This window comes from Saccopteryx bilineata, chromosome 6 (genome assembly GCF_036850765.1).
Source record: "Saccopteryx bilineata isolate mSacBil1 chromosome 6, mSacBil1_pri_phased_curated, whole genome shotgun sequence".
Taxonomy (NCBI): domain Eukaryota; kingdom Metazoa; phylum Chordata; class Mammalia; order Chiroptera; family Emballonuridae; genus Saccopteryx; species Saccopteryx bilineata.
Genome location: NC_089495.1, coordinates 183,143,282 through 183,157,651, shown reverse-complemented (window position 1 = coordinate 183,157,651; position 14,370 = coordinate 183,143,282). Strand labels below are relative to the sequence as shown.

The 14,370-nt window shown below is 43.6% G+C and overlaps 1 protein-coding gene and 1 pseudogene across 3 annotated transcripts; both read right to left on the bottom strand.

Moving 5' to 3' along the window:
• Positions 1–581: 581 nt before the first annotated feature.
• On the bottom strand, positions 582–14,234 carry TMEM230 (transmembrane protein 230). 3 transcript variants are annotated; one of them, XM_066235804.1, is made up of 5 exons: positions 14,127–14,234; positions 10,987–11,104; positions 9,241–9,363; positions 6,032–6,146; positions 1,821–1,955 (listed from the first exon to the last, which is right to left on the bottom strand). In XM_066235804.1, exons 2-4 carry the CDS (start codon positions 11,080–11,082, stop codon positions 6,054–6,056), a joined length of 312 nt encoding a protein of 103 aa, XP_066091901.1. In that variant the 5' UTR covers positions 11,083–11,104; positions 14,127–14,234; the 3' UTR covers positions 1,821–1,955; positions 6,032–6,053. The 3 variants fall into 3 exon arrangements, with proteins under 3 accessions (XP_066091898.1, XP_066091899.1, XP_066091901.1); XM_066235801.1 differs by lacking the exon at positions 6,032–6,146 and having other exon boundaries at positions 582–1,955; XM_066235802.1 differs by lacking the exons at positions 6,032–6,146; positions 14,127–14,234 and adding an exon at positions 14,022–14,102 and having other exon boundaries at positions 582–1,955.
• Positions 2,770–4,800, bottom strand: LOC136308393 (glucosamine-6-phosphate isomerase 1-like; annotated as a pseudogene).
• Positions 14,235–14,370: the final 136 nt, after the last annotated feature.

The window sequence follows — 14,370 nt, the reverse complement described above, 5'->3', positions numbered from 1 at the left end:
TTGCTTTACAAACACTGCCCGGGATAAAGCGTTATATTTCCTTACATCTTCACTGACAAGGACCAAGAACTTTAATTAGACGACTGGACTCCCCAGCCTACCTTTCCATTAACAAATGTACCTAACCTGACAGGCTTCAGGTACCCTTTGTCCCTCATTTCCTGAGTCCTAGTGTTTTTTCTTCCCTGCACTCACTCTGTGGGTGATCTCATCCAGCCACAGGCTTCTTCCATATTGTCCCAACACTGGCTTCCAAATTTCTACCTGCAGCCAAGACTCCCTTTTGAACTCCAAACCTGTGCATTGCAATTGCCTAGTCAATAGCTCCACGTGGATGTCAAGCAGACATCTACAGCTTAACAAGTCCAAAGCTGAACTCATCCTCCCCAGTAAACCTGCTCTGCCCACAGCCCTTCAAATCCCAGCTCACAGCACTTCCAGGCTTCTGGCTGCCCAATCCACAACCTGAGTAAAAGAATGACTGAAAAATGAAAGCAGTCCTGGGTACTGGGAACCTAAGATATCACATAATCACTAAAATGTTTTCTGAAATGTGTTTCAAGTTAACTCATTCAAGTGTAGGATTTTGATTTTGACATTTTAATTTATTTTGAACATAAGTCACGTTTTGCAAGCTAGGAAACAGAATCAAGCTAAGGCAGTCTAGTCTCCTAGGGACACAGGTCGAATCTTGTGATCATCGGCAGAATGACATCGTAATATAGTGTGCTAACAATGGGGTTATAAACTCTAAGCAACATCCATCTACATTTTTCCTTATAAAATAGCCAAGTGTTCAGCCCTTAAAGCCATGATATATAGAACGTCTTACTCTATAAAGGATAGAATTACCCAAATTATATGGTGCCCAACCTATTGGTGAACCAGGTCCGAGCTGGCCAAGGAGTGATGAACAGAGTGTGTTTACATTTTGAAAACTTGCTCTAGGTTTAAAATTCCTGATTGCTCTTAATAAGAAATCAAGTAAAAAATATTACAGATTTGGCCCTGGGTGGATGGGTCAGTGGATAAAGCATCCTCCTGGCGTGCCAAGGTCACTGGTTCAATCCTGGTTAGGGCACATACAAGAAGCAACCAGTAAGTGCACAACTAAATGGAACAACAAGGTGGAACAGTGAGTTGATACTTTTCTCTTTCTCCCCTTTTCTTCTCTCTCAAATCAATGAAAAAAAAAAAAATTACTGATTTTGCCAAGCTCTTCCATTAGAACATGAAGTTAGAGCACAGGAGATAAAATAATTAGATTTTTCAAAATAAATTACTTAGTAATTTATTACTAAGAAATTTGACATACTGCAGTCTTCCATTTACAAGAACAAACTGACAATAAAGACTATTTAAAAGACATGCTCAACTCTAAAAAGGGTAGTGGTTGTATATTTTCCACTACAGAATAACCTCCCCTTTTATGCTCAACTCTGAAAAGGGTAGTGGTTGTACATAGAATAACCTCCCCTTTTATGCTCAACTCTGAAAAGGGTAGTGGTTGTACATTTTCCACTACAGAATAATCTCCCGCTTTTTCCAATAAACAATGCGATTCTTCCATGATACAAGTTCATGTGGGAAAACTTGTCAGCTTTTTGTCAGGACCAGGAGATGAAAAATGGAGCATGCCCTCATAAACTAATTGTAAGCTCAGTTAACATCTTTAGGATGGACCCATAAGCCCCCCTCCCATTGTTTTGTTAAATATCTGCAAACTGCAGAATTCCTTAGCCCTTAGCCATAGTTTCTGCTCATTATCTTAAAGCTCAGTCCCATCTGACGGCTCCTCAGGGCTGAGGCGGGTGCTAGTCGTCAAAGTCTGGAATGTCATCGTAGGAGTAACCACGATAGCCTTTGGATGCATAGTAGGCGATGCGCAGGTGGTAAAATCCTGGCAGGAACACCAAAATGCCAATGATCAGGACGGGAACGGCCCGGTCTGCTCCCTGGTGGCAGAAGGAGGCAAGTGCATCAGTACCACGCAAGTTATAAATTTTAAACACATGGGTCCAAGCCGTAGATCAGTATATTACACTTTTAAGAGCATTTTCTTTGGGTAGAACACTCCCTAGGGCAAAGATTTATATCTTTTTCTCTTGATTATCAATTGTACAATAGCTCATTGAAATCGTGCCAGTGTCTGTTGACCTAATGAACCTTCTATTTATGAATGAGTATGTAAAAGGCAGGAGCCACAGTGAGACCCTGGAACAAAAACACAGTGCTCTGGTGGGAAAAGGGTTCCCACCTTCCTCCTGATGCTGGAGGGTCCGGGAAGGAGAAGGGTTTGACATTGCTGGGCCGTTTGAGGCTCCGACTATCAGCAAAGCCTTCTCTTTAGCCCCCGCCCCCAATCCTCCCCTAAAGAGTCCTCAAGAGTTCATGGAAAGGCTGAGGGGGGGAAAAAACTGAGCAAAGAATGGGGCAGAGGCCCTGACCAGGTAGCTCAGTGGATAGAACATTGTCCAAGTACACCAAGGTCATGGGTTTGGACCCTGGTGAGGGCACATATGAGAAGCAACCAATGAGTGCACAATTAAATGGAACTAAGTGGAACGAGTTGATGCTTCTCTTTCTCTCCCTTCTCCCCCACCTCTCCCTCTTCTCTTATCAATGGAGAAATTAAGACGGGGGGGGGGGGGTTCTTCCCATGGCACTGACCAAAAGACTGCTTCCTTATGTTCACTTTATATACATAGTTTTAAAGATTTATTGATTTGACTGGGGGGGGGGAGAGAAAGAGAGAGATGTGGGGGGGGGGGGAGTGGGAAGCATCAACTCCTTGTAGCTCCTTGCATGTGTCTTGACTGGACAAGCCCAGGGTTTTGAACTGGCAACCTCAGCGTTCCAGGTTGATGCTTTATCGACTGTACCACCACAGACACTTATGCTGAACAGGCACTTATGCTGATTTTAGATATTAAGAGTTTGTTCCTTAATCTAGAACAGTGATTCTTTTTTTTTTTAATTTTTATTTATTTATTTTTTACAGAGACAGAGAGTGAGTCAGAGAGAGGGATAGATAGGGACAGACAGACAGGACTGGAGAGAGATAAGAAGCATCAGTCATTAGTTTTTCGTTGCGACACCTTAGTTCATTGATTGCTTTCTCATATGTGCCTTGACCGCGGGCTTTCAGCAGACCGAGTAACCCCTTGCTCAAGCTGGCGACCTTGAGTCAAGCTGGTGGGCTTTTCCTCAAACCAGATGAGCCCGCACTCAAGCTGGCGACCTCGGGGTCTTGAACCCGGGTCCTCTGCATCCCAGTCCTATACTCTAGCCACTATGCCACCGCCTGGTCAGGCTAGAACAGTGATTCTTAAGTGAACATGGTGCGTGGATGCTGATGGAAGGCAGGCAAAACATGGTCCACATTTGGTTCACTCTATCCTTGATGGCTTTGTACACAACAAACGCTCTGTGAGCACCTGTGATGAGGATCATTATTCCTCTAGCATCCATGACAGTGTCCATGCCTTGCTGAGATTTGCATCGAAGAACCTAGCACTGGCCTGGATGGTGTCCATGTCCAGCGTCTTCAAGTTCTAGGCACCAGACTGGAGCCTGGTTCATTAAAGGGAATGTGTTGGGGCTGCTGCTCGATCCAGCCTGCAGCCTTGATCTTCTTTTCAAAGGTGTCACACTGAGCCCGCAGATCAGCTGCATTCCATCCAGAATGTGGGGGTTTTCTAGGTAGGTGTCAGTGTGCTTGAAGTTGTTCCACATAACGGAATGATAACTCTGGGTAGTCTTGAGGAAGACCCACATATTCTTCTATGTTGAAGGTCTTCACATATTTGAAGGATGGGTCTGCATTCGTTTTTTAGTGAGTGAGACAGAGAGACAGAGAGAGAGACAGACAAGACAGGGAGAGAGATGAGAAGCATCAACTTGTATATGTATTACTTTAGTTGTTCACTGACTGCTTCTCTTGTGCTTTGACTGGGGGGGGGGGGGGGGGCTCAAGCCAGTGACCTTGGGCTCAGATCGAGGATCTCACGCTCAAGCCGGCGACCTCAGGGTTTTGAACGTGGACCCCAGCGTCCCAGATCAATGCTCCATCCACTGCATCACCATTGGTCAGGCAAGTCTCCATTCTTATAAATCAATTAGCTTCTTGTAGCAGCCAACTGGGGCGTTCCCAGTGGGGAGCCCCAGGGTGAAGTACTTGTCAGGTCTTGGATTACACTGGATGATGCAGTTCCTGATGTATTTGTTGGCCCACTCACTGGCCTGAGAGTGGCTCAGGATGATGAGCTTTGTCACAGACACCTCCTGTGGTGGCTGCAGCAGTGGCGTGGGTCACATGGCACAGAGTCACGTGGTGCCAGGCTAATAAAATGTTATATGTCAATTAATGGTGCATAGCACTACACTGTAATGGATGTACCACAATTTTACTTAGCCCCTGCACACACACCCAGACTCACTTTTGTGATTGTGCAGAACACCACACTAACCTTCAGTGTTTTTCTGGCCTCCCAGATTATCCTAGTGTATATTCCCATGAGCAGGACTCACAGGTCAAAGAGGGAGGAATGGTGCTTAGCCCCTCTATCAGCAGGGCTACAACTTTTGGGGGGATTCCATGAGGATGAGGACTTTGTTCCTTCCCAGCTGTGCCCAACATAGAGCAGAAGCTCAACAAATGTGCTGAATGGATTCACCTTTACACATTTGCTTTGTCCATCTTGGTTTTTTCCATGGTTTTAAATATTTTATAGTTAAACTTACCCTCCTTTTCTTTTGTAATGTTTTGTACTGTTTTAAGCTTAAGATTTCCTCATCCATAGATTTAAACTCAATCTATAAATTTCCTTTTTAAGGGCCATTTATACAATGTATACTGATGAGTTATCTAAACAATGTAATTTTGGCTGGTTCATTCACAAAAAGCTATATAAAACAGTATTTATCTCATATGGTTATAGTGAATATTAAATCGGCTTAGCTGGCACACAACAACCCAATAATCATGAACTTAAACCCAAGGGGAGAGAACTTGAAGAAGCTCCCTTAGGCCAAAAATAAACTACTTGAAAATCAAAAAGAATAAAGTCTATAACTCTCTCACATTTGGACTTATTTGGTGCTATTTCTGTTATCCTATTTTACATTTTCTATTTTCTTCCTCCTTTTATCTTTTGCAGGATTTTGACTACACATGCCTAATGAGATCTATCCTAAGGATCAAAGAATTGCAAAGAAAACTTACAATGCATTCAGCCTTCCTATGTATTTATATATAGCATTAATACCATAACTGATATTTCAAAGCTATTATATATATATATATATATATATAATACAGAATAAGGAAAGTAATTATACAAATATCACTAGGATAGACACAGAGATATAAAAGAAATTAAGTTCAAACTCTGATCTTAAATTTGCATTAAAAAATCTTTATTTCTATATATCTATATATTATTTTCCCTTGTTTCTGTCACTAAAAAGGCCTAGAAACAAAGAGAAAACCAATAGCAAATGAGCATCATTAATGTTCAGTTTGTAATCTCTAAATCAGGGCTCCTTAGTGATATGGCTGTTTACAAAGTTAGGGGGCATAAAAATGTGTAACTTGCTGCACCAGAAAACAATAAAGTTATCAAAGGCCTGACCGGGTGGTGGCACAGTGGATAGAGCATCGGACTGAGATGCGGAGGACCCAGGTTCAAGACCCTAAGGTCGCCAGTTTGAGCACGGGCTCATCTGGTTTGAGCAAAGCTCACCAGCTTGGACCCAAGGTTGCTGGCTTGAGCAAGGGGTCACTCAGTCTGCTGAAGGCCCGTGGTCAAGGCACATATGAGAAAGCAATCAATGAACAACTAAGGTGTCGCAACGAAAAACTGATGACTGATTCTTCTGATTCTTCTCATCTCTCTCCGTTCCTGTCTGTCCCTATCTGTCCCTCATCACTCTTTCTGACTCTCTGCCTCTGTAAAAAAAAAAAAAAAAAAAAAAAATAAGAAGGGCTATCTAAGGATCCCTGAGTCAGGTTTAAAAGATATAGAAGTACCCTGGCCAGAGAGTTCGGTTGGTTAGAGCATCATCCCAAAATGCAGAGGTTGCCGGTTCAATCCCGGGTCAGGGCACATACAGGAACAGATTGGTATTTCTTTCTCTCCCTCCTTCTAAAATCAATAAAATAAATATTAAAATAAAATAAAACACACAGGAGTGAACTGAGTGAATATCTGACCAAATTTGGGACAATTTATATGTTAGAAGAATACCTATAGCCTTACCAGGCGGTGGCACAGTGGATAGAGCGTCGGACTGGGATGTAGAGGACCCGGGTTCGAGACCCCAAGGTCGCCAGCTTGAGTGCGGGCTCATCTGGTTTGAGGAAAAGCCCACCAGCTTGAACCCAAGGTTGCTGGCTCCAGCAAGGGGTCACTCAGTCTGCTGAAGGCCCGTGGTCAAGGCACATATGAGAAAGCAATCAATGAACAACTAAGGTGTTGCAATGCGCAATGAAAAACTAATGATTGATGCTTCTCATCTCTCTCCATTCCTGTCTGTCTGTCCCTGTCTATCCCTCTCTCTGACTCACTCTCTGTCTCTGTAAAAAATAAATAAATAAAAATTAAAAGAGTACCTATAGACTGCAATTAATTGAAGCAAAAATGTTTCAAAAAATAATGAGTTTATAATGATACTAATAATTCTTTGGTTATTTCTTGAGAATGCTAGTTGTATTTTTATGAAAGTTATTACAGAAAAATAATCAAACATTTCTCCTACTTTGACTATATAATTGTATTTGAGGATAACCAAATAGCACATTTAAGAAAGTTCTTTATAGGAAAACTTTCAGCTGATAAATGCAGAAAATGATAAAACTGGATTCATAAGTGCAAAGGATGATGGGGAAATTTATAATAAAAAAAATTAGATCGAAGACACTTGAATCCGAGAATCAGTCTTAATATCAACTGAAAATTAGAACAGTCATTATAAGCCTCCTAATGTGATACTATAGCAATGTTCTGAAAATGTGGTCTTTGGACCACCAGCATTTCCCAGGAGCTTGTTGGAAATGCCAGTTTTAATGCCCTACTCTGGACCTAGGAATTGGAATCTCGGCATGGGAGCAAGGAATCTGTGTGTGAACAAACAGGTTGGCAAGGTAATTCTGGTTGACATTGACGTTTGAGAGTCAATGTGCTAATACAGCACCTCTTATGAAAATTCTTTCTAAAACTAAACTAAATCCAGATCTAAACAAGTCCCTAAATCTAACAGTCTATAAGAAATGAGGAAAAGAACAAGGCAAATGATAATAAGACAGCATCCCTAGATTTAAGTAAAAACTGTTAAGAGATGTATACTGAAGATGTACACTTAAAAATTTACCACCTGACCTGTGGTGGCGCAGCGGATAAAGTGTCTACCTGGAATGCTGAGGTCGCTGGTTTGAAACCTGGGCTTGCCTGGTCAAGGCACATACAGGAAGCAACTACTACGAATTGATGCTTCTTGCTTCTTCCTCATTCTCTCTCTCCTCTAAAAATCAATAAATAAAATCTAAAAAAATTTAAAAAGAATTTACCAGCAAAGTATAAATCTGGTATCTGCTTTAATATACAGGAAAAAGAATTGGGGGGATAGATGAAACAAAATGCTCATAACTTGATGCTGGGTGGTAGATATATGTGGGTTCATTATATTATTACATCTACTTGCACTTCTGTTCTGTTTGAAATGTCTGTAATAAAAAAGTAAAAAAAAACCCAAACCACAAACAAAACAAAACCTATTAGTGATTTTCTTCATTAACATCTTTATCCTTATTTTAAAAGTAGTCTTTATAAACCACACAAGATAAAACAGTATTTGTTTTATGTGGGTCTCATGTCCACTTTCTTTCTTTTTTTTCTTTTTCATTTTTCTGAAGCTGGAAACAGGGAGAGACAGTCAGACAGACTCCCGCATGTGCCCGACCGGGATCACCCGGCACGCCCACCAGGGAGCGATGCTCTGCCCATCCTGGGCGTCGCCATGTTGCGACCAGAGCCACTCTAGCGCCTGGGGCAGAGGCCACAGAGCCATCCCCAGCGCCCGGGCCATCTTTGCTCCAATGGAGCCTTGGCTGCGGGAGGGGAAGAGAGAGACAGAGAGGAAGGAGGGGGAGGGGTGGAGAAGCAAATGGGCGCTTCTCCTGTGTGCCCTGGCCGGGAATCGAACCCGGGTCCTCTGCACGCTAGGCCGACGCTCTACCGCTGAGCCAACCGGCCAGGGCTCATGTCCACTTTCAATTGTTACAATATCATTAGTAGACAGCTTACTCCTGGGATTGACACTGCATGTTGCAGTGACAGTGAAATGAAGGCACAGTCCTGAGTTAGGTGTCCAAACTAGACCACACACCAAGTAAGTGGCTGGTGGTGACCACGTAAGAGTTTTAAATAGCTAAGAGCCTAAGGCAAATTAGACATAATTGTTAAAATCCATATAGAGCCATTTTTGTGCCAGTGCTACTATTGCCAGGTGCAATGATAATGCTCCGTTTCATTCTTGCCTGAGTTCCCTCTGCAGAGCGGTTATGACCAGCATCCCTTCGCCTGGCAAGTGCTGGTGAACAAACATGAATTACGGTCCATGCTACGTCAGAACAACTTAGACGTGAGTTTCAGTGCCTGTATACAGCTCAAGAACCACCAAACACTACTTCAGGTTTCTAAAGTATCGCACTGGACTCAGCAGGAACTGCAACCAAACGCCAGAAAAGCAGCTCTGATTCAGGAGCCAAACATCCTGGCTCGGTCAGTGGCCCCAGACTTTCACAAGCCTCACTGCTTCTCCCCAGGAAGACTAGGGTGTCTGTAGCACTACAAAGCTACAATACCGGCATTCTACCCCGTGACAGCCTTTATCATTCAAGAGTCCTTGATGCCAGACTTGGCTTTGCTGTCCCAAACTATGAAAGTGGGAAAAGTGCCCACATCTCAGAGGGAAAATTTGCCGACCTGCCACCACCCACCTCAGAAGAACTGTGGGAGAAGTTTGTTGTTGCTCAAAGGAGGAAACACGGTCTCGTTACCAGAAAACAAAATCTTAAAAAACAAACAAAAAAAACCCCTCCAAAATCCTTTTTTCTCCCTGCTGGAATCGGCTGTACTAGATACAAACATAAAACAATAGAGCCCCCCCTCCCCATACAATAGAGCCCTGGTTCACATTTTAAAGACCCGCATGGCACATTCCCACAGCCCTTCAGCTTACCCCTTTGCTGATGTAGCCCGCCAGCAGGAGGGAGCCTATGATAATGAGAAAGGCGCCAATCAGAAACAGCACTGTAGCAAGCGCGATGGCCTTATATGGGATCTTGGGAGGACTTTTCTTAAACTGGAAGAGAAACAAAAAAAGACAAGGGAGAGCATTATGAAAACATCAGGGCTCAGAAACTTTAAAGCAGGAAGGATAATAAGAACCAAACTGGATGCTTAATGTGTCTTGAAATCAGTCTGGGAGAGAACAGAAAGGAAGAGGTAGAAGACGAAGTTCTACTTATTGCTCTACCAAGGAGTCCCAGCAGAATGTTCTCTCGTTCCAGCCTCATTCCACAGACCAGGAAAAGCTATTTTCTCACAAAAACAAAAGATACTTTATGGTCATTCATTGATTAGACATACATTTATTAAGGGTCCGGCACATGGGAAGCTGTACTAATGTACAGGGATTCCAGAGTGAACATCATGTTCAGAAGTAAAGAAAATAAGTGATTTCTGGCTTTCCAAGTTAAGTCAGCATACAGTCAAGGGGTTTTTTTTTCTGAAGCTGGAAACGGGGAGAGACAGACAGACTCCCGCATGCCTCCGACCGGGATCCACCCGGCACGCCCACCAGGGGCAACGCTCTGCCCACCAGGGGGTCGCTCTGCCACGACCAGAGCCACTCTAGCACCTGGGGCAGAGGCCAAGGAGCCATCCCCAGCATCTGGGCCATCTTTGCTCCAATGGAGCCTTGGCTGCAGGAGGGGAAGAGAGAGACAGAGAGGATGGAGGGGGTGGGGGTGGGGGTGGAGAAGCAAACGGGCGCTTCTCCTATGTGCCCTGGCCGGGAATCGAACCCGGGTCCCCCGCACGCCAGGCCGACGCTCTACTGCTGAGCCAACCGGCCAGGGCCTACAGTCAAGGTTTTAGAAACAGCTTTTACTAAAGCATTAGTTGCCTGCCCCAGGGAGCAAGTAATCTGCCTTATTAACAAGTTCAATTCAAGGTTACGATTCAGAAATAAACTTTCTAAAGTTTGGCTCATGGTTGTATCTGACCTAACTGGCTGGAAGCTTCCCACTTATACTTAAAACAAAACAAACCTTTCTTTCAAGTGTGAGTCAAAGAGGACAGAGAATAATTGATTTGTTTATATTTAAAAGGATGGCTTCCTGCTACTTTCTCCTTGGCCCTGGTCTCACCTAAAATATTCTGCTCTAAGCAGAAATGGGGAAAAGGAGATGCTACGCCATGAAGTATTCTATGAAAAATGATCAGGGTAGGATACAAACTTAACAAATACTGTTTTACTTATTGTTTGCTATAAAGAATACCTTTAATAAATTGGATCTCATGACATCAGGAAAGAAGGAGGATTTCCACAATCTTTAGCAGTTAATTTCTCCCTTAAAAGATGAACTGGCTTTGATTAACGTGTAAACAAACCAATGACACTGTCCTTAAAACACTCTACTTAAGAAAACTCAATCTGATTATTTTTCAGATAAATTAAATACATTTGCAATTATGGGGCTTTGGCTAAAAATTGTTAGAAAGGAACAGTATTAATATTGGTTTGGAACTGCTCCGCCAAGGTCCCAACTTCGCAGGCTATGGCTGAAAAGGAGCTGGGTTTCCTTCTTGCTACTCCCGCTAGTCCCCAAGGACAGTTAGCAAAAACCTCACCTGGAAGGTTTTCCTGCTAACTCATCAGAAACGGAGCCAGCCAGTCTCATCGGCATCCTTCTGCACTTACCTGAAGGTCAATGTAGCCATCATCTGTGGAGAGCCTTGAGTATTTCACTTTACTACTGGGGATTCCAGTAGCCAGGTTGGTACGAGGTGGCATCATAACACACTGATACGACTACAGTCTGAAAACAAAGAAAATTCTTATTGTCTGCAAGCAACAATGGTGCTTTACAGTCAACGAATTCAGGCTTCTCAGACGCAGTGTACTCAAGTTCTGGACTGTGATGACATATGTGCAACTGGCAGTTTAGGCTCCCCTGCTCTTAGAACCTGATTTTCTTTTGACAAAATGGAAATATTCTCATTATATATCCACTCTAGTTTGTCCTGGTAGAATGAGAGTCAAAGTGATGGCCAAGTACCAGAACTCATGTTTATCCTACCACCAATGTTCCCCTACTTCCTAAATTTTTCCAAAGTTACACAGGGTAGAAGAGTACTGACTTAAATCCAAGTCTGACACCAAAAGCCACATTCTCAAACATTCTGCTATGGCACTGTTTACCTCTTATCCCTGCTTCAGAAGAGAGAATATGCTCAAGTGATTCTCTTACTTTCCAGGGAGGAAGGAAAGGGTGGGAAACAGAATATACTCACATCAACATTTTGCCTATTGCCCCCCATGGAGACCATCCGTTCATGCTTCTTGTAAAGCTTCTTGTTGTTAATTTGGATAAGCTATTGGCTATCAGTATTGTACCAGTGCCTTCTGATTTGCATGTTACTCTGTCCCACCCAAGGAGAAGTATTGATTTCATTTTCCAGATGACTTTTATAACTACATTAAAAAAAATCATGACTATTTTGTCACTTGTGAAGATTAAAAACAATGACATTTAGAAGCATTTGAGATCTTGCTTGCAGCATATGTAGTCAGATTTGGCACAAATAAACTCTTATTTAAAAAAAGACATTTGAATCAAAAAACATTTGTGCACTTTTCCTCCATAAAACCACTGCTACATAAATAAAAGAATATAATTAAAAATTATTTTTTTCTTTATAAGTGAGAGGAGGGGAGATAGAGACAGACTCCTGCATGTGCCCCCACCAGGATCCACTTGGCAACCCTTGACTGGGCCCATGATTGAATCAACTGAGCTATCCTCAGGACCAACACTCAAACCACTGGTTGCAAGAGGAGAAGAGAGAGAAGGGGAAGAGAGAGGGAAACAGAAGCAGATGGTCCGTTTCTCATGTGTGCCCTGACCAGTGATGTCTGCACATCGGACTGACACACTATCCAGTGAGCCAACCTGCCAGGGCCTAAAATTTTCCTCATTGATTTTACCGAGAGGAATGGGGCCGGGGGCATTAATCTGTTCCTGTATGTGCCCTGACTGGGGACTGAACTCGCAACCCCTGTGCTTTGGGACGATGCTCTAACCAACTGAGCCACCCAGCCAGGGCTAAAAGAATTTTTTTTTTAAATTTTAATGAAAGGAGGGGAGGCATAGAGACAGACACCTGCATTGGCAGACGGGGATTCACCCAGCAAGCCCACTAGGGGGTGATGCTCTGCCCATCTGGGGTCGTTGCTCCACTGCTCAGCAACAAAGCCATTTTTTTTGGCCACTGAGGCAGAGGCCACGGAGCCATCCTCATGAAGGCCAACTCACTCAAACCAATCGAGCCATGAATGTGGGAGAAGGGGAGAGAGAGGGAGAAGGAGAAAGGGAGGGAGAGAGAGAGCGAGAGAAAGAGAAAGGAGAAGGGAGGGGGAGGAGTGGAGAAGCAGATGTTTGCTTCTCTTGGGTGCCCTGACCAGGAATCAAACTTGGGACATCTACACACCTGGCCAACACTCTACCACTGAGCCGACCAGCCAGGGTCAGAAGTAAATCTTTTTTGATCTTTAAACTATTTGATTTCTAAAAGTGGAACGTCTTTTTAAATTTTTTAAAAAATTTTTTAGAGAGACAAAAGAGAGAGAGAAACAGAGAGAGAGATATAGATTTGTTCCACTTATTTATGCATTGATTGGTTGATACCTGTATGTGCCCTGGCCAGGGATGCAACCAGCAACCTTGGTCTATCAGACAGATGCTCTAACCAACTGAGCTACCCAGCCAAGGCTAAACTTTTTTTGCAAGAGAAAATACCTAGTGCTAGTTAGGTGTCAGGTGCTTTATATATACTTAATCTGGGATATTAATGAGCTAGCTGTTTTAAATGCCCTGCATTCAACCTAAAATAACTAGCATTATAAAAGAATTGGTGCTGAAAGCCCATGTCTGTTTTTAATAAGAAAATACTGGTGCAGATATCAAATACTGAAAAAAAGAGTATGCTAATTTTTATGTCTTCTTAAAAGGTGTTAAAAGCACAAAATTCAACCAGGTAAATTTGAAGACCTAATTGGCTTGATTACTTGATTGATGAATCAGGCGGCAGCCCACCTAGAAACTGTATGGCAATGCTGATGAGTTGTACAAAATAGGCAGGAAGAGGAGACTGAAACTGCAATTTGGTTATTCAATTGTGGTCTGGTGTTATGGCTTAGGAAAAATGACTCCATTTGGCTTATTGTATTCTTTTTATAACAAAGGGTTAAACTACGTCAAATCCTAGGTTTTTTAATGTTGCAATCCAATTACATACTAATCTAAATTTAATTCTATAAAACTAAAAGTCCAAACTAGCTATATGTGGGGGGTTTATGAGGACATTTAATCACCTCTGATTTGTATTAGCTTTTACAAGAAAAACTCGTGCACTCTATTCATACACTCGCACCAAAACAAAAAACCGCAGGACGTTGACGGAGAGGAGAGGAGGCTTTTGGTGGCAACGGATAAAGAATTCTAAAAGAGGGGAAAAGAAATCCGGAAATTAATATTTTCAAAGTTCCCAAACAAAAAGCTCCCCCCCCCCTCCCCAACCAGCTCCACCGCAACACCCAAGTTCGCTCAGCACTGGAATGTTGCAAAAATTTCAAAAGCATCTGCGCGCTTGAACAGACTACTTTTCCGCCCGTCCCCAGACCGCCAGAAGGAGAAATAACAACCGACGCAAATTCAGACCGAAAACAAACAAAACCTGTTTCCGTCGAGGCCAGCCGCGCCGAGGACTCGGGCTTGACTCTGGCCGGGAGCGCGACCTCCGCCCCGAACCCGCCCCCGCCCCGCAGTGTAACCCCCTTACCGGAGCGCCGTGCCCGGCAGCCCGCGCGCCGAAGCTCACTCCCCGTTGGAAAGAGACGCTCATGACACGCCTCACCTAACTACCACCCGCCCCGCCCCGCCCGCCCCAGACCTCAGCGCCGGAAATGGCGCGCGGAAGGCGGTGTAACGGAAGTGGCGTTCCCGAGAGCGACGTCTTCTCATCCGCTGCCCGGGGACGTGTTGTCAGCGCTGCGCCGGTGCGAGCGGCCCATGGCTGTCAGGTC

What these genes read in the sequence shown, in the direction of transcription:
- TMEM230 (XM_066235801.1), bottom strand. Translation starts at nt 11,082, where the DNA reads ATGATGCCACCTCGTACCAACCTGGCTACTGGAATCCCCAGTAGTAAA. An exon ending in ATGGCTACATTGACCTTCAG is followed by an intron (nt 9,364 to 10,986) that starts GTAAGTGCAGAA and finishes TTTCTCTTCCAG; the next exon opens with TTTAAGAAAAGTCCTCCCAA. An exon ending in CGGGCTACATCAGCAAAGGG is followed by an intron (nt 1,956 to 9,240) that starts GTAAGCTGAAGG and finishes TTCTGCCACCAG; the next exon opens with GGAGCAGACCGGGCCGTTCC.